The following is an 18,379-nucleotide window of genomic DNA, read 5'->3' on the forward strand; positions in this document are numbered from 1 at the left end:
GAGGCCAAGACACAAATGCTTTTCATCACTAATCTTATGATCACCATCCTTCTCTACCTCCGATGTGGTACTTAGGAAGTATACATATCCCTTGCTAGCATAAGCACTAGTAGCCAAGGCTCAAATTATGTACACCTGGTTAGCATAAACACTAATAGCCAAGGCCGAGCATGAACTGATGTACACCTCCACAAAACTACATAAAACCGATTCATCAATGTGATTGGACTCTCTCGCACCGCCTTGGCACCCAAAAATGGCCAAGATTAAAATCTTCCTAAGAGGGGTGCGGGCTCACATAAGAGACAGAACCAAAGAATACTAAAGACCAACGAAACCAGAGGGCTTGCCACTCCTAGTTAATATTTCAACATATAAAAAATGAGTCGAAACAAGGCAGAATCAAAAGCATTCAAACTTCAACAGAGCCTCTCCAAAAATGACAGGTGGTGGTGTGGCAACACAGAGATGCATCTCTGTTGCAAATATAAGAACTAGCAACATATTTTGAAGCATGTATCAAACTCTCACCAATTTTACATTCTCCCCCCTTTTTTTGCTTGCTCAACTTAGACAAGGAAACTAGACAATTCCTACTCAAACAAAAACTCTCTTCACTCAATAAGATACCATCTGGCTCTACTCTCAAGAGTCTTAACATCATGATGTCCACAATCGTTCAATGACCCGCATGCAATTTTCCCACCACACCTAACTAAAGCAAACGTACGCAAGTCAAGCTTTCAGAAAACCTCATGAGCTACAGATGACCAAAAACCCTTGCTCAACATTTTCAGCCAAAGAGAAAACGACCATTGCTAAAAGCCCTTAAAGACTGAAAAAAGCTGAAGGTACAAGTACCAATTAAAATCACGCTTGTAAAACTGAACTTTGTCCAAATCAGCACCATGCAATGTAAAAGAACATCTTTACTTGCATCTGTGATTGCCAGAGACCCTTCAAAGCTCAAAGGACACACGTCAATTTTTATAGAAGACTTCTCTACAGTAAGTACCTTGAAAAGTGCACCGTATGCATACTGAGCAGCCAGTGCTCACAAAATGTATGTATGTTCTACAGAAAGCTTGACAGCCCCTCAAAAACAGGACTTTTGCAGGCACTGACCAAGTTGTTCCTTGTAGCCTTCAAGGACCTCCAAAAAAGCACAATGAACACTACCATGATCCCTCTACACCTTGTGTTGGGTTATGGAAAGCTTTGTATTCCCAGTGTGTTTGCAAAGCATACGGTTTTGAAATAGTTGTGCCTTCTTCAGTAACATTAGCAATCTGTCAAAACATTGTTTGGTTAGAAACATCCACCACACACGTACAAATCAACGATCCAACCTACAAAAAAAGTAGCCAACCTGTATCTTATTGACTGCTGAACGGTCACGATACAACAGCACCCGGAAACATTTCTCAAGCAAAAGAATGCCTTCTTCCAATGTTAACTCCTCTTTCCATTCATCTCTGAATATTGGTCGAGCCAAATGATTACCAAAACCAGATGCCACGTGGTTTTCTCGAAAATGAACACCTATCATAGAGACCTAACCACCAAATAAACAGAAACCTATAAAGCTCCAAGCATGAAAAGCACTCGGTAACAGTCACAACTACAAATCTTACCATGCCCAGATACTTAACACCTTTCTTAACACCCCCAAGAATAAGTGTGTTCCAAAGCGGATCAAACTTATTGCGACGATTGTACATGACACGGCATAGATAGTTGTGAACTTCCTTGGGACCGATACTGTTTCCATCATCCCACATTCTATCATTCAGCCTGCGAAACATGTACAATATACAACTTTTTATCAAATTGCCACTTTGCCAAGCAAACCAAAAACTGTGCGCTTGCTACCCCAATTGTGTGATTATTTCACACAATCATCTGGCTGCATGACACAGAAGGTCAAAAACCTTACGTTAGCTCGTCAAGGTAGCGCATGATTTGCTGGAAATCACTGATTTCTCCACTTCCTCCTATGACAGAGAACTTCCCAACAGACTTCAATCTCTCAACACTCTTGTAGCGTAAGGTGGAGCCATAAGAACCTGCACATGTTATGACGCTGATGTTTTGATCTCTCTCTCTCTCTCTCTCTCCCCCTAAAAAAAAAACCAGGCTTGAAGAGTTAGTCACTCGCAAAGCAAGAGATCTTCAAGGTATCAAGCCAAAAATGATTAAATGGACAAGAGAGGCATCACATCATTGGATGTGCGATATGTTCAACCTTGCACTTTGTAATGGTACACCTTGTGATTGGAGCACTAATTGGGTCAAGCCTTTGCATAAAGGAAAGAATGTAAATAACTACCGGACTATAATGATTGGGTCTCTTATGGCAAAGTTATTTGAGTGCATAATGGAGATAAAATTAAAAGAGCGAGCTCAAAAGAATGGCAAGTATGCGAAAGGACAAGTGGGTTTCCATCAACATCATAGCTCCATTTATCGTCTTGTCACTCTTCGTGCTCTCGTGGGGGAAAGCCAAGCGATTGTATTGTTGTTCTATGCACTTCAAGACAGTCTTTGACATGATTCCACATAACGATTTGTGGAAAAGGATGGAATCTATATGTATTCTATAACGACAGAGGGAGTGCGCTTTACACGTGTCGAAAACTGCGAAATGAAGGCTAAAGTCCAAAAAAGAGAAACTCCTTTGCGCATGATAAAGATAAAGAGGGGGAGAGAGAAAGAGAGAGAGGCCGGCCGCCCAAGTGAGTTTATGTAATGTGCAACGGAAGTGATTTAGGGTGAATGCTCAGGATGAGTGCTCAATGCGTACCAAAGGTTCCTTTTACTTCATGTGAGAGATGTGCAATACACTAGAGAGAGAAGAGAGAATGATACTGTGAGTAAAGGTTCTGTTGAGAGACTCATCTAGTGATCATGGTGCACATTAGTTTGCTCGTTTATGACAATAACACAAGATGTGGATTCTTTCTTAGAACAATCTCTTTTCATGTAACTTTTAGTGTGACACTTAAAACATCTGCCTTCTTTTCCATACTCAGTTTGTTCTTCAAGAGATTGTTCTTTCTTAAAACAATCTCTTTTCATGTAACTTTTAGTGTGACACTTAAAACATCTACCTTCTTTTCCATACTCAGTTCGTTCTTCAAGACTTAAACAACCTCTCACTATTCCTTGAGCAGATTTTTCGTCAAGTGTCAACTTAGGCGTTTCTTGCGTTTTAACCTTTCCTTTATTATCACTATTAGGTGAAGTGTTTTGTGCTCTAGGTGTAGTGAAAGATTGAGAAGAAGAGCTATTGTGGTTTCTACCATTGTGCTTACCATTCTGCTAATTCTATTGGTTCAGCGAGGTACTGGACTTGTTCTCCTAGGCTTACCTTTGTTGTGCTTCATTTCTTACTCGAGAGCGATTCTGGTGACGTTGCGGAAAATAACCAAGAACGAAGGAAGAATCGTCACCGAATTCTTGTTTATGAAAACTCCAGTGTCATTTCCAAGAAGCAGTTTCGAAGACTTTCAAAGCTGGAGATAAGGATGTCAAAAGCTGGAGATAAGGATGTCAAATTCGAATACTACAACGGAAAGAGTATTGTCAATAAAGCATTTGCTTCCATTCGTCCGTTCGAAGTAGCTTTTGTAGAAGGCAACTTCTAAGAACGATTGAAATTGTGCCATGTTAGCATGTATCTTAAGGATACAGCTAGCAATTGGTGGCTTATGACAGATCTGGAAGGGCGCTGTCGAGCAGCTCCGCTTCCATGAAGAGAAAAAGAGCAGAGAAATGCAAGCTAGGCTTCTTTGAAGCCTACTTGAGTAATGGTCAGTGATGAGGGCTTGTTAACAGGCCAAGTTTAATTATTAATGTATGCCAGATGTAGTTTAAAAGGGCCAACAGATGCCTTAATGATGCCAAAAATGATTATGCTTGATGTGAGCACAGATGGAAGATTATGATGTAAAACTGCATTGCTTGAAGTGCTCTACCAGCCTGTCTTTACGGCTCGTCGATTGGAGCTACGGTGAAGAAGTTATGGCAGTTTGAAGTTTGAGTTAATGCAGTTCCGTACCAGATTGGGCAACTGCAACTGAGGTGACAAAAATAAAATGAATGCATGGGTCTGAAGTGCTCACTTTGTGGAGCGCGTCGGTCTTTTCAGATCAGTGATCGGAGTCCCGATCGCCAAGATATTAGCCGTTAAAGATTCACCGGGGGTCGGCTTCGTACCTCATGGAAAGCATTGATTGCGGGATTGACCCCGAGGGGAGAGAATCCCTGATGAGACTGTTGACAAGGACTGCTCGAAAGAGATGTCGTGCTTGGCAGTGCTTTGGCCGACATGTATGCTAAATGTGATGCCCTCACAATGGCTATGGCCGCCTATACTCACAATTCAAATGGCCGCCCAAGGGCCACAACCTTGGCCGCCCACTTAATAAACTAAGGGCTTTAGTGTGTAAGGAAAAAAATAAAAAGCAAAGCATGGCGGGCAAGCAGACAGCGAACGACGCAGAGAAAAGGGGAAGGAGAAGCTTGCGCTGGCAAGGGTGATGCTCGGACGAGCTCACAAGTGAAACGAAAAATGCCTGGTATATTGAAACCGGCCTGTTAACTTCATAGACTTTACTTCAAACCTTGATTTAGCTTTCACCCATTATTAGTCGTCTATTCTACCTGTGCTATAATGACACAAGAGAGGGGAATGGGATACAGATGCTAGAATGCATCACAATTGGCCCCTAAATAGGCGCCCCTTTCGGTATTTCTTTATTCTTTAAAAGAGGGAATAAAAGTTGTGGTTCCCTACAAGCTGCCCCACACAATCTGGGCTGAATTTCTTCTGTTCTGGCCCGATTTCGGCAACATAATTGTACTAGGACCCTTCACAGTCAGTATCCCCACGCATTAGATGACTTTCCCGACGCATACGGACACTTCGCAAAACCTGGCGAGAATCTGCAGCACGGTCAATTCTCTGTTTTCTGCCCTGAAAATGCGCCAGATCACCTGTACAGCGGTCCCCTCGCGTCCCCGAACCTCCTGGAGGTATTAGGGTCCGTTTAGGGCCGAAACCCTAAACCTGCAAAAATACACAGCAGGCTGTAATTCACTGTTTCGGGCTCCGTTTCGCGTGCCGGTCGCATCCGTAGCAAGTCCTCGAGCTCCCGCACCTGTAGGGCTACTTGCCCTTTGAATCGGACAGGATTTCGCACGTGAAACCTCTCCGAATTCACCTATACCTGCGGGGGATTAGCCGCTAGCTAATCCAGTACCTGTGCAAGAGGCTCTTGCCTCAGCAATCGCGCATGAATCCACACAACTGTACATTGGTCAATCTGATGAGCCCACTAGAGGGGCATAACCATAAAGAATAGGGGAGAGAGAGGGCAGTGAGAGGTGTGCAGGTCATGACATCCTGCACCTCACTGTACATAGAGGGTAAGCCAGCACTCCATTGAAGCTCTCCCACCTTTGACAGCACTCAAAAACTGAAAATCACGTTTTTGCCTTCTCTTTAAGTAGTAAACTGGCCTCAGAGTCCCAAGTGTCACTCATTTGTGCATTTTCCTGCTTTAGACCCTCGGGTCTAAAAATATCTCACCTGCAGCCTCTGTTGACTTGGCCACAGAGTAACAAAATAATCCCCATGTCAAACTGCACGTAATGACGCGAAGACATTTTGCCGTCCAAAAATAGCAATCCCTAAAATTTAGGAGTTTCTGCCATTACATTCTTCTAGGTCATCTGACCCTCTTTGTACACTGCAGCCACACCCAGAACTGAAATGTAGCTTATGTAGCAAAGGATTCCGCTTTGGCTGGCCAATGATCCCACTTTGGCTAACCATAGTCCTTGTCCAACCTTAGTGCTCTTTAGCACTCATGCCTGGACTCTCTCTGAACAGTTCCACACTGGCTATGCAATGCAGGGCAGTTAGATTTCCAAAGGGGTGTTTCCAAAAGATAAAACAAACGAAATTCCCCAAAGAAAGAGAAAATAAACAAAAATGGAATTGCCACTGGCTGGTGACATATACCGGCGCGCTCCCTTTCGGTGCCACTCGCGGCACTTTTGGAGGATGGCGAAATCTCGGGTGCCACGTCAGCAGGGGCGGTATTTTATGCTCCCTAGCAACGACGGCGCCGTCGTTGCTAAGGGAGGAGGTAAGCTATTAATAGCCTCGGTCTTTTGCATGAGAACTATTGCATGCGAGAGAAACTCGAAGGCAAGGAGAGGTGAGGGAAGTTCGAAGGAGAGCAAAGAAGTGAGGGAAGCTAGAAGGAGAGCAAAGGAGCGGGGGGAGCTCGAAAGGGAGGCAAAGCTCTCCTCCTTCTCTTGTCCTCTGCTTGTCCTCGGCTATCAAAGGAAGTGAAGGTTTTTTCTCTCTCGCACTCTCTCCTCGAACTCCGGACTTAGTTCAACAGAAGGAAGGGAGGAAGCAAGGCATCGAGGTTCTCGGCAAGCAAGCAAGGGGAGAAGAAGAAGGCCGGTATCCAAAGGGAAGAAAATAGGCAAGGAAGCAAAGAGGAAGGAAAGAGCTCTCTCTCTATCTCCGGCTCAGGCAAGGAGGTAAGGGCCAAGAAGAGCGAGCCCTCTCTCTTAATTCCTAATCTAAGCAAGGCGAGGAGAAACGAGGAGGATAAGCAAGGGAGATCTCTCTCTCTCTCTCTCTCTCTCTCTCTCTCTCTCTCTCTCTCTCTCTCTCTCTCTCTCTCTATGTCGACCTCAAGGAGGATAATTGAAAGCACTCGAAGGGTTTACGGGACGAGCAAGAAAGTAACAAGGGTATCAAACAGGGGATTTTGCCGGATACTTACGTACTAATCAGCTTATAAAGACTCTAATGTTGAGCATAAGTGGAAATTTTACAGTCTTGATCTAATTTGAGAGCATTAAACTCTCCTAACTCCATCAGTGCCGTTAACGCCAACCATTTGTAATCGAAATCCACTTCGGCTAATCATTAGCAGTTTAAACCATTTCGATTGTGAAGTTTAAGTATTAAAGTGTTGACAGAATCTTTTGCCTTGTGTCGTGCGTCTTGTCTCTCTTATTTCCCACAGCAAGTAGCCCAGTGCTGACCCGGCTCACCTCGCGAACCCATATCCCGCGACATCTTTGGTGAACCCGACGCGAAACGAGCCGGGGTGGGAGGTAAAGATGGAGATGCCAAAACAGTTAAAGCAGTTTATTGAAGACTTCAGTGCCAATGGATTTGATAAAAATCTAGCAGTTGCAAATTTGCCCAAAATGATGGAATTGGTTCAAGGGTGTCTGCAGGAAGCGAAAGCCGTAAAAAAGCAGATTGATGATGCTGTAGAGCTAGCACTTGATGTTGTTCGGGAGCAGTATTATAATTTTCAGGGATATGATCCAGAAGGTTTTATTGCATGTTACGAAGGTGAGATGAAGAGCCGAAATGTTCCAGAAGATCGGATGATTGCAGCTTTTGAGGAGGTTGTAAACTCGGATTTTAAAAATCAAGTTCAAGAACTGGCAGAAGAATATCCCACACGGTGGGAGTATTTTGCAGAGGAATTTATTTACGAAAGCTCAAGGATTCTAGATCGGGAAATAAAGGAGATTACTGAACGAAATAAAGTTGTCTTCAGTAAAGGTGAAGGGGATCAGATGCCGATCCTCAACTATGATGAATTCTTGGAGCATATTTCTGCAAGAAGTAAAGCCAAAGAGAATGCTAAGCTGGAAGTAGCAGATTGAGTATCAGAGGAGCTTAATTTGAGCAAAGAAGAAAAGGTAAACAATGAATTTAAAGCTGGAACAGATTTATATGATTTTTTTTCAAAGATTGCTTGCATGGACGCTACCTCTAATAATGGTTCAAGCGAAGACATAGACTGTACAGCAAGTGGTTCACAAGCTGCTGACCTTGACATGGTTTCTTCTGAAGGAGTTTATCAAGCAGATGAGCCTCTACAAGACATTTCTAAAACTATTAGCACTATAGGCGAGCAAGACAACATGTTTGTTGCAGATGAGTGCATAAATAAAGCTATTATATACACAGTAGTTGATGAAGTGACTAAAATTGTGGACCCAGCACAGGATGAGCCTGAGGATGTCAATGAACCTATGATTGCTACTAACAATATGCTTGCAGATGTTGCTATCACAGAAGAGGATGCTATAATTGGTGAATTTTTGTCTAGATCTGAAGGAGATGTTTATGGCAGTATAGAAGATCTTTCTTATGCATATACCTCTTCAAAGGGGGTGCCAGATGAGCCTTTACAGGTCTATAATGTATTGCTAAGTAACATGGATGCAGATGAGGAATCAGAGGATGACATGGATGACTATGAAGACTGCCTAGATCATGCTGATTGTGAACAGGTTATCGACGACAGGGGTTTTACATCTATGCTTATAGATGGACTGTATGAGGAGATAACTCCTACAGTTTTTATTAATGTTGAGACTTCTAAGGGTAATTTTCCCGAGGATGCTACGGATGAAGATCTACAAGATAAAGTTGTTTTTCATGATCAAGCTGAAATCCCAACAGGTGAAAATTTGTCTCATGATACAGGTCGAGAAACTCCTAAGGTTTTTCGTGATGTCTATGAAACTCGATAAAATGCACAGGGTTTTTCATTCGCTTGGACAATGTGCCATAAGTGGCTGGATTTGGCTGCTATGCCTATTGATGCTTATGTCAATGATGTCTTGGCTGCCAGTGAAAGGGAGTCAGATATCTTTAATGCTTTCTGGTAACGAGCTTAAGTTGCCAACAGTTTACGGGATGTGGGTGTTGCACTATGCTTCACGTAAGCTCTAGTATATTGCGGAGCCCATCAATGCTATGTAATCTCGATGGTGTTTGATCCAGGAGATTCTAAGGATATTCATAAGCAGATTCAATACGGATGGATACTGATCAGTATGCATAGTAATTGCGTGCTATTTGCACCAAGGGTAGCATATTGGAACCAGAAATGCTTGATGTTGATTGATACAGGAAATGTATGCTCATGTGGATATTATGATGTCCCAATGTGTGGGCAATTCCTTATCATACCATTTGATCCTGGGGGTTACTAAAGTGCAAGTTGCAGATACGGAGAATACGATGCCTGATGTAGCAGGCTGCATGATTTAAGGTTTTGTTTTCTAGATCTATGCTAAGTTAGAAGAGTGTTTGGTTATACATTCAATAAGATAACATGGCTGGCTTCCAGCTAACTTCTTTGGACAATTAATGAAGTATCTTCACATCTTTTGAGTTGGTTCTGCTAACAGAACTTGAAGTAAAGGACTTGACGGCCATTCCGTGTGCAGACAGAGTAAGGCATACTTGAGCTTGACAGGGTTCCTTAAAGAGAGCTTAATGGTCAAGCCGTGTGCATCATTAACTGGAGCACTTGAGTCTGGCGGGATTCACTAAACAGGATATCCATAACGGAATGCTTTGAAGATACGACAGATACAGTTCAGAGATTTTTGATGGGCAGCTACCTAATGATTAAGCTAGAACATTGATGATAGGGTATAAGCCTCATTTCATTTTTCATACAGTTGCACGAGTCTGATGATGGTAAGGAGCTTAAGGTACCTGTAGCAGATGCAGATTGAAGTGCTGTTGGCATAGACCGGAGGCTGTGCAGGTTCAGAGGGGGTGGATGTCATGCAGCTCCGCTCCCATGCTAAGAAAGATGCCAGAAAAATATATATTGAGATTATTTATAGCTTACCTGATTAATGGTCAGTGACCAAGGCTTGTTAACAGGCCACGTTTAATTATTAATGTATGCTAGATGCGGCTTAAAAGGGCCAACAGATGCCTCAATGATGCCAAAAATGAGTATGCTTGAAGTGAGCACAGATGGGATATTATCATCCAGAACTGCAGTGCTTGAAGTGCTCTACCGGCCTGTCTTTACGGCTCGTCGATTGGAGCTACGGTGAAGAAGTTATGGCAGTTTGAAGTTTAAGTCGATTGCAGATCCGCACCGGATTGGGCAACTACAGCTGAGGTGACATAAATGAAATGAATGCACGGGCTTGAAGTGCTCACTTTGTGGAGCGCGTCGGTCTTTTCAGATCAGTGATCGGAGTTCCGGTTGCCAAGATATTAGCCTTTAAAGATTCGTCGGGGGCCGGCTACGTACCAGTTTGACCCGCTCGATAGGAGTGCCATCCGGGAATTTTTTACTTCGGCCAAGTTTTGGAACGTCATGCATTAATTCTTGGTTGAAATGTTGCGCTTGACAAAAATCTCATATACTGAAGAGTTACTGATAGCAGGAAATGCCCAACACGGCTATGGCTTAAGCAAATACAAAGTCGGGTCTCTCTCAAAATGAAATCACCTATACTAGCATCTTGAAGGTTGTGTCGCGGGGAAATGTCAACATGACTGTGACTTGCAAGAGCAAAATGATTTGCTTGGCATTGCCTCAGCCGATGTGGTGCCCTTCATAACCTAACGGCCGCCCAATGGATTCAGCCGCCCACCTAGAGGGCATGGTAAGTCAAATAGGCCGCCCGCCCAATGGGAAAAAAGAAGGGCTTAAGTGGTGTGAAGCAAAAGAAAAGAAAAAGAAGGCCATGGCGTTGCAGCGAGCAAAGAACGCAAGGGAAGGAAAAAGGCTTGCGCCCGCTAACGGAGGCCGAGGACGAGGACGTCTGTGAAGTGAAAAACGAAGGCAACGGCAAGGCGCTCCAGTTTGGGGCCATCTGCAACAAATTTCGAGCAGGTCACCCAAGCCAATTGCCACATCATCAGCGCGGTTCCCACAACGATGACGCCGTCGTTGCATAAATTTAAAGAGGGGCATAAGAAACGAGTTGAAGACAAGGAAATAGGGCATTCGAAGCATAACGAAGGGGAGATAACGAGGGCAAGGAGGAAAAGAAGAAGGGAGCAAGGGCAAAGCGCCCTCTCTCTCTCTCTCTCTCTCTCTCTCTCTCTCTCTCTCTCTCTCTCTCTCTCTCTCTTTCTCGGTGAGCAAGAAGCTTGTCGAGGCTTGAGCAAGCCAAGGCGAGAAGGGGATTCACAAGAAAGCTTGGTCGCGAACCAAGGCGAAGCTTGAGAGGGTAAAGCAAGCAAGCAAGCAAGCAGAGCTTGATAAGGGTAAGCTTGTCGAGGCAAGCAATCAAAAAGAAGCTTGTCGAGACAAGCAAGCAAGGAGAAGAAGCGAGTTTGGTCGAAGCAAGCAAGGGAGTAAACTTGTCGAGGCAAGCAATCAAAGAGAAGCTTGTCGAGACAAGCAAGCAAGGAGAAGAAGCGAGCTTGGTCGAAGCAAGCAAGGGAGTAAACTTGTCGAGGCAAGCAAGCAAGAAGGGGAAGAAAGCAGGAGACGACATGCACAGTAAACAAAGCAAGGTAAGAAGCAAGAGGACATCACGAGGCAGGCAAAGCAAGGGTTAAAGCATCATATAGCAATTGAAGAGAATGGCAGTTAAGCCAGTCCAAAGCATAAAGAGCGGGCAATTGCAGTACAATTTGTAATAATTGAAGATTGATGATCGAGATAGTGAACTGAATTGAAGCTTGCAGAATCCACGGAGCAATTGAAGCAGTTGAAGTAGCAGAAGAGAATTTTCATCATCGACATCACTCCGAAGATTGATTAAGCATTTTGTTAAGCCCGGTGTCGTTAACGGCCCGCTTAATCTTGTAAACGGGAGCTTAAGCTCCTAATTAGGAGATGATCCAAGTGACGGTGCTGTTAACAACCCGCCTTGGCTAAGGACTAAGTTGTACTCAAGTTAATAATCAATTAATTGATGATTGCGGTGATTGGCAAAGCTATCAGCTGTTCTTGTTCTCGCTCTTTCACACCTCCCACAGCCAGAGGCCCGGCGCATGCCCGGCTCACGTAGCGAACACATATCCCCCGACAGCGCAAACCCAAAGATTGGAAAGAATTGAAGAAGCATTTCTATTTTCCTTCCTCTTGACTTGTAAAGAAAGAATGGGATTGGCTCTCCCAAAAAGAGCATGAAGCAGTTTTTGACTACGTCAACAAGTTCTGTCTAGGAGATCCTTCTCAATGTCACTCCATTTATGAAAGCCTCCAATGAAAAGGAGATGCGTAAGTTTGAAGCTAGACTCCAGCCAACACTTCAGAAAAGCATGAAGTTGTACCGTCGAAACACCCTTCGGATTATGATGCAATCTGTCCTAGTTCATTGCATTTGAAAGGAACTCCTCGCAAGCAAGAGTTTAGTATCTTTCATGCAAAGCAAAAGGCTCTCTCTACTGAAAGAGAAGCTCCCTCTCAAAAGCGGCCTTCAGATCGGCCCAAAGGTCGGGCCGAAGTATAAGGTGCAGCGGAATGAATGTTGTATTTTCTCAAGATTAGTGATCTATATTTGCTCAAGGTTCCTTTTAGTTCTTAGGGAAGGAGAGAGCCTTCCGTCTTTAGTGCTATGATCACAAACAAAGTGAGTGGATATTGTGCGTGCAAGTGTATGAGACTGAGAGAAAGAGAGAAGAGAGATACGACACCCGAGAGGTTGTAAAACCCTCCTCCGAAGGCCCCACTCTCGTCGGGGAGAGTGGTATACGTTTGATTGCACAAAGGTGTACAATGATGATGCATGGACTGATGCAAACGGGGACTATGCCGATGACGACGATGAGGACTTTAGGGCTGAATTCAATGCTCTTCTATTTGCAAAGGGGTAAGGGCTGAGAATCTAAACCACTTTGGGAGGTTGAAAATGATTGGTTTGCTGCTGTTTTTATGGCTGAAAATCCCTGATTTGCCGAGGCTCATATGGGTGATAAAAACGCTGAGGTCTTTGCACGATCGGGGTGCGTTTTTGGGGCTGATGTCGAAGTCTGAAAACGCTGATCTGTAGCAGGTGTTGGGCTACATTTATGGCTGAAAACGCTGCCCTCTTGCAGGTGTCGCTGGCGTTAGCAAAACGCTGGAGTAGGCCCCTACGGCTGCCTGTGGTAGGGAAAAACGTCAAGGTGAAGACCTTGCTAGCGATGGCTTGTTGGGGAGAAAAACGCCAAGGATGGAGGCTTTGCTGGCGATCCCAAAACGCTAGGGCTGATGAGGGTGGTCTCACCAAGGATGGCTTGGAGAGGTTCTTCTTGAGAGAGGGAGTACCTATTGCTTGGAAAGCCTGTTGTGCTCCTTGCTCATCTGCCCAATTGTGCTAACTTGGGTTTGCTTATATATTATATACCTTCATAAGTTCAGAATAGTCTGAACTCACGAATTATAAGAGGGAATAAAGCACCCATAAAACTATAAAAGCAAAGGACACACGAAAAGAAAAGAAAAACAAAAACAAACAAACAAACAAACTAAATCACTTTGTTTGCTACGAAACAAAACTAGATAAAACAAAACATTATTAACTTAAAAATGTTTTTAGAAAAGGCATGTGTAAAAATAAGTTGACGCAACTTACTTGGCTTAAAACAAGTACTCAACTTTAAGCAAAAAAAAAAAAAGGATAAGACATCTTAAAAACTTAATCCTAGAAATCAAACTTCACACAACTTATAATGGAACACATTCTTAAGTCCTCAGGTAAGCTAAATATGAAATCGAAAAATGAATACTACTACAAACCTACGAAGAGCACAGAACCAAACTTGACAATATGTGATCTCAACTTCACTGCTTGTCCAAACAGGAAGAATAAGATTATCACCTTTATCATGCATAGCTTGGACAACAGCTATGACATCCCTACTCACGTCGTCAGTGCCCAAGAGTAAGTGCAGGTTTATATAGAGGCCATTCATGCTTTGAACGTACTCTACAAAACCAACGAGCTGAGTTTCTATCACCCTCCGGAGATGATGGGCATACTCAGCCATGATAAAGGCTAGCAATTGTCAAGCTATAGTGAAAATACTAGAAGCGCTAAAGATTAAAACAACACCATAAGGTGTTATTAAGTCAAACAATAAGTGGGCTTTTTAGCTCCCCACTTCTATTGAATTTACTACTAATTATCTTAAACATTCCAAAGGAAGAAACACTAAAAATAAACTTACTACGATGCAAAAATGAACGAACTTTTTTCATGATTCTTTTGAATGAGTATCCTTTTTCAACTAGTAAAGAAATAAGATGGCAAGATTGAACAACAAAAGTAGATTTACTAGAACAAAGACGAGAAAATCTAAATAGTTGAGAGCAAATGACACCATACTTAGCTAAAAGAGAAATGTTCGAAGAAATGTGAGGCATGCGGATGATTTTTAGATTGGCATATTCTGGTTCAAGGCGCTTATCATAGATATCTACTTCTAATCCCAAGGGAGTCTGAAAAATCTTAAGGTCTAAAAAGGCACAACAATCACTATTTGTGGTACAGTTAAGTTCACAAAACTCTTTGGGATAAATTCCTCCACCTACAAAACTCGAATTCAAGTACATAAAATCTTGAAAAGAAGGAACGTCAGGGACAAAAAGATCATCTACAAAGCGTCTTACATTACATAACTTGTGCAAAAATATTGGGCAAGTGTTAGCAAGGACAAGACGCTCCATAAAATCAAACTCATAAGTAAAAAGATAGAAATTAGCAAGAAAAACAGCACAATTGGTGCCCATAGGGATACCAATTGTTTGCTTGAAAAGAGAGTCGCCGATGGTTATATATAAATTGTCCAAAAGAAAATCTAACCAAGATATGATGTCAATGTCATCTACAATCCTGGTGAATCTCTTTCTTCCTTTGTCTACATCTACATTCTTATTTTTCAGCCATAAGAAGTCAAAGTTCAAGGCTGACTTTTCTACTAGCAATGCCTTGTACCTATCCTTCTCAAGCTTGTACGCAAAAACTTTTGAAATAAGAGACTTGACTCTAAATTTAAGGTCCTCCAAATTTAGCTTCGTGTATAGCGTTGTAAAGTCAAAAGTTTGGAGACATAAAGGAGAAGATTTCTCCTTAAGGATTCTTGAAGAGTTCAAAAACTTTAAAACAGGAATCACGTCTACTGAATCATTTAAAATCCAACTTAAATCGGTAGGTACGTCTGCTTCCTTTAGCATATTATTCCACAATTCATTTACGCTAGGTAAAATGGCTTTGAAACAATAACTAAGCCATTTGGAAACCTCGGTCAAAGAGGTGTTACAAGAAGCAGCTATAAATCTAGGCTTTATAGGGTTCTTGTGGAACTTCCAAACAGTATATAAAAAAGGTAATTTAGGCTGGCACTTGAAACCAAAAGACTTACAAAAGTCTTGATGTTTCAAGATAACCTCTTGCATTGAAAGATCACAATCACTGTAAGTCTGAGAGTTTACTTCACCTAACAAGCATTCTAAATAGAACTTTTTGCACGTAACAACAAAGTTATTAGAGCACTTATCTACATAAGAGATTACAAAATCACGATGAAATTTCCTAAGAGTATAACGATCAGAAGAAGATAAGCTATTCCTTCTTGAAGAAACGTTCCGAGAGCAAGATGCTAATTTCAAAGAAGCTTTCTTGAGGATTACAGACTTCCAAAGGGTAAAAATACCTTGAACTCCTAAAGACTCCTCAAACTTTACTACGAAACTAGAAATTCCTTTTTCTATGACTTTGAGAAGACAAGAGTCGTTTGAAGAAGGGAGCCTATATTTAGTACCTCTTGAGAAAAGGTCTTTCAAGGAATCCGAAGGAAGGATAGAACAATCGGCAGTAACTACATGACCCAAAGCTCCATTTATGTAAGAAGAAAAGGCAGATTTACTACAAGGGCAATCAATACTTGAGATTGCAAGCCTCTCTTGCTTTTTAAGATTACGTCCTATGTCACTATAGTTGAAAGCTTTTTGTCCTAAAGTTTTCACATATTTGAAAGCTACGACAGGATGGTTTCATACCTTTCTCACACAAGGAGGGAGAGCATCCAAAGCTTCTTGAGATCTCAAAATAGAGCTTAATCCAATCTTGTCTAAGTCAGGGGAGGTAAAGATAGTTATCAACAAATCTTTCTTTCCAACCAAGGGATTTTTCAGACTAGGACATTTGGACTTCAAAAATTTGCCTAACAGTACTCGAAGTTGAGTACTATGAGACTCTCTTAGCTCCAAATCTTCATAAGAGTAGTTCTCAAGGGTATATAAGAGTTTAAATAGGATCCTTATATTATACCTTTCAAATATTTTATAAGAAAAAGAACCCAATTCCATGGCTCTAGATAGGTAAATCAATCTCCGTTTGAAATCTCTAAAGGCAAAAATTCTATGGTTAGAAGGGTCATCACTCTCAATTCTAGAGATTGAAGCCCTAGGGAGACCTTGTACTCTACTAGAAATAGTGTTGTGCAAAACAACTGGATTGATTTCAAGGATAGAAGGCGGATCTGAACGAGAACCTTTAGGAATCCAAGTTCTTTTAAACCGACTTGAAGGGAGAACTAACTCGGGTTTGGGATGCCTTCGCCAAAGCATAGGTTTCTTATATTAACTTACCCAATTTGCCCTACTTGTTCCCAACAAAAGTCACTTAATAAATAAGTGAAAAATGTCAAAAATAGGAAAAAATAAGATAAAGTCACTTGAAAAATCCCCAAACTGACTCTGATGGAATCTGATGGAAATGCTTATGCTTATGCAGTGTGCAACCAGAGGATATGCATCTACACTAAGTGACTGGGCATGCACGGTCTACGAATAGACTCACAAAAGTGCCAGATCACTTCTAATCTAAACCGATTGGACTTGATGGAAACCCTGTTATGGTGTAACTTGTCCACGTACACATAGGGTTGAATGTGTCACGTGACATCCCATCCTTTTTAAAGTGAGGTACTGGTACCGAGCTGCATGGCTTCCTTGTAGTCTACCAACAACTCTGGATAATCCTTGAAGAACTCTTCGTCTACCCACACCGCTTCATGGGTTCCTCGATCTTTGAACTTCCAAAAATATTGTCATACTTGTTTCTTCGACCCATGGCGAAACCGATGCCACAAGACTTCCTCCGGCTCCATGACTTCAACTTCATCGATGATCTCTGGTTCTTCTTTTTCCGAAACGTCCTTTGGAGGTGTTCCCTGAAACACTTTCAACCAAGAAACATGGAAAATGTTGTGCATTGAGTTAGGCAACTGCAATTTCATTGAAACCTCATTAATCTTTTTGATGACTGGAAATGGACCATACATACGAAAAGACAACTTAGGACATTTCTTTCCAACTTGCTTATGACGCTGTTTCATGATTCTTAAGATATACCCAATCTCCTTCCTTGATCGAGACCTCCTGAGGATGCTTGTTAGCCTGCCGAGAATAAGATTCATGAGCCTTGCTTAGCCGAAGCTTCACACTCTCAGAAATCTCATCCAATGACTGACTCTCAGCATTGGCATCAAGCATTTGACTGACCGATCTAGTCAAAAGTGACTGGAACGGACGGCCAAAAGCTGCCTCATACGGAGTTCGACCAATAGCAGAAGAAAAGGAGTCATTTAGAATAGCTTGAACCAATGGAAGATAGAGCTCCTCTTGAGACTGTTGATCATGAACATAAGATTTTAACACATCAAAAGCCAACTGATTATAAATTTCTGTTTGACCATCTGACTGTGAATGAAAAGCGGATGAAAAATTCAACTTTGTGCCAAAATTTTCAAAGAGTGCACGCCAAAAGTTGAACGTGAACTTAACATCCCTATCTGAAACAATGGACTTTGACAAACCACAGAGGGGGTAACAATGCTTAATGAACAATCGTGCAACATCTTGTGCAGTAACTGTGGCTTTACAAGGAATCAACATGCAAAATTTGCTGAAACAATCAACAATTGTTAAACATTGAGTGTTCCTTGAATGCAGACTTGGTGGTAAGTTAGTCACAAAATCCATAGAGATATCCTGAAAAAGTCCCTCGGGAATAGGTAGCGGAAGCAAGAGGCCTTGTTGCTTACCCCGAGGAGCTTTTACTTTTTGACATATAGTGCATTGTGTGACATAATGAAACACATCTTTTCGCATTTTAGGCCAATAAAAAATCGTTCAATTTTTTCCAATGCGGTGTTCATTCCCCTGTGCCCACCCGTGAGAGAATCATGTACATCATGCAAAATGGTTGGCCTGAGAGAGGGCAACACACATAAACGCTGACGAAAAAATAACAATACATCATGAATGAGATAGTTGTTGGGCCCTTGGGAAGCAAGAGCCTGCAACCAATACTTAGCAAACTCCGAATCTGCATATTGATTCTTCATGCTGTCAAAAGACTCACCCTGTATAGAAAATGTGGTTCTTGACTCGAGAGCCAAAATCTGTCCTTTGCGACTCAACGCATTTGCAACAGGGTTAGCTTTTCTAGGCACATACTCAATCAAACCTCCAAATTGCTCAAAAAATTGTGACCATCGCGCTTGGCGATCGCTCCAATGTGCACTAGGCATAGACTGGAGCCACTTGAGGGCTTGATGATC

At 42.3% G+C, this 18,379-nt stretch overlaps 1 protein-coding gene across 1 annotated transcript in view; it reads right to left on the bottom strand.

Annotated features, from left to right (window-relative positions):
* Positions 1–962: 962 nt before the first annotated feature.
* Positions 963–18,379, bottom strand: part of PBG1 (20S proteasome beta subunit G1) — a 64,037-nt gene continuing 46,620 nt past the window's right edge. Inside the window, exons 3-6 of the mRNA XM_086492773.1 lie at positions 1,937–2,066; positions 1,635–1,794; positions 1,370–1,555; positions 963–1,289 (exon numbers count right to left, since the gene is read on the bottom strand). Coding sequence (XP_086348899.1) covers positions 1,176–1,289; positions 1,370–1,555; positions 1,635–1,794; positions 1,937–2,066 — 590 coding nt within the window. The 3' untranslated portion in view covers positions 963–1,175. The remainder of the gene's footprint in view (positions 1,290–1,369; positions 1,556–1,634; positions 1,795–1,936; positions 2,067–18,379) is intronic.

Source organism: Adiantum capillus-veneris, chromosome 20, assembly GCF_014529385.1.
Source record: "Adiantum capillus-veneris isolate H3 chromosome 20, ASM1452938v2, whole genome shotgun sequence".
NCBI classification, from domain to species: domain Eukaryota; kingdom Viridiplantae; phylum Streptophyta; class Polypodiopsida; order Polypodiales; family Pteridaceae; genus Adiantum; species Adiantum capillus-veneris.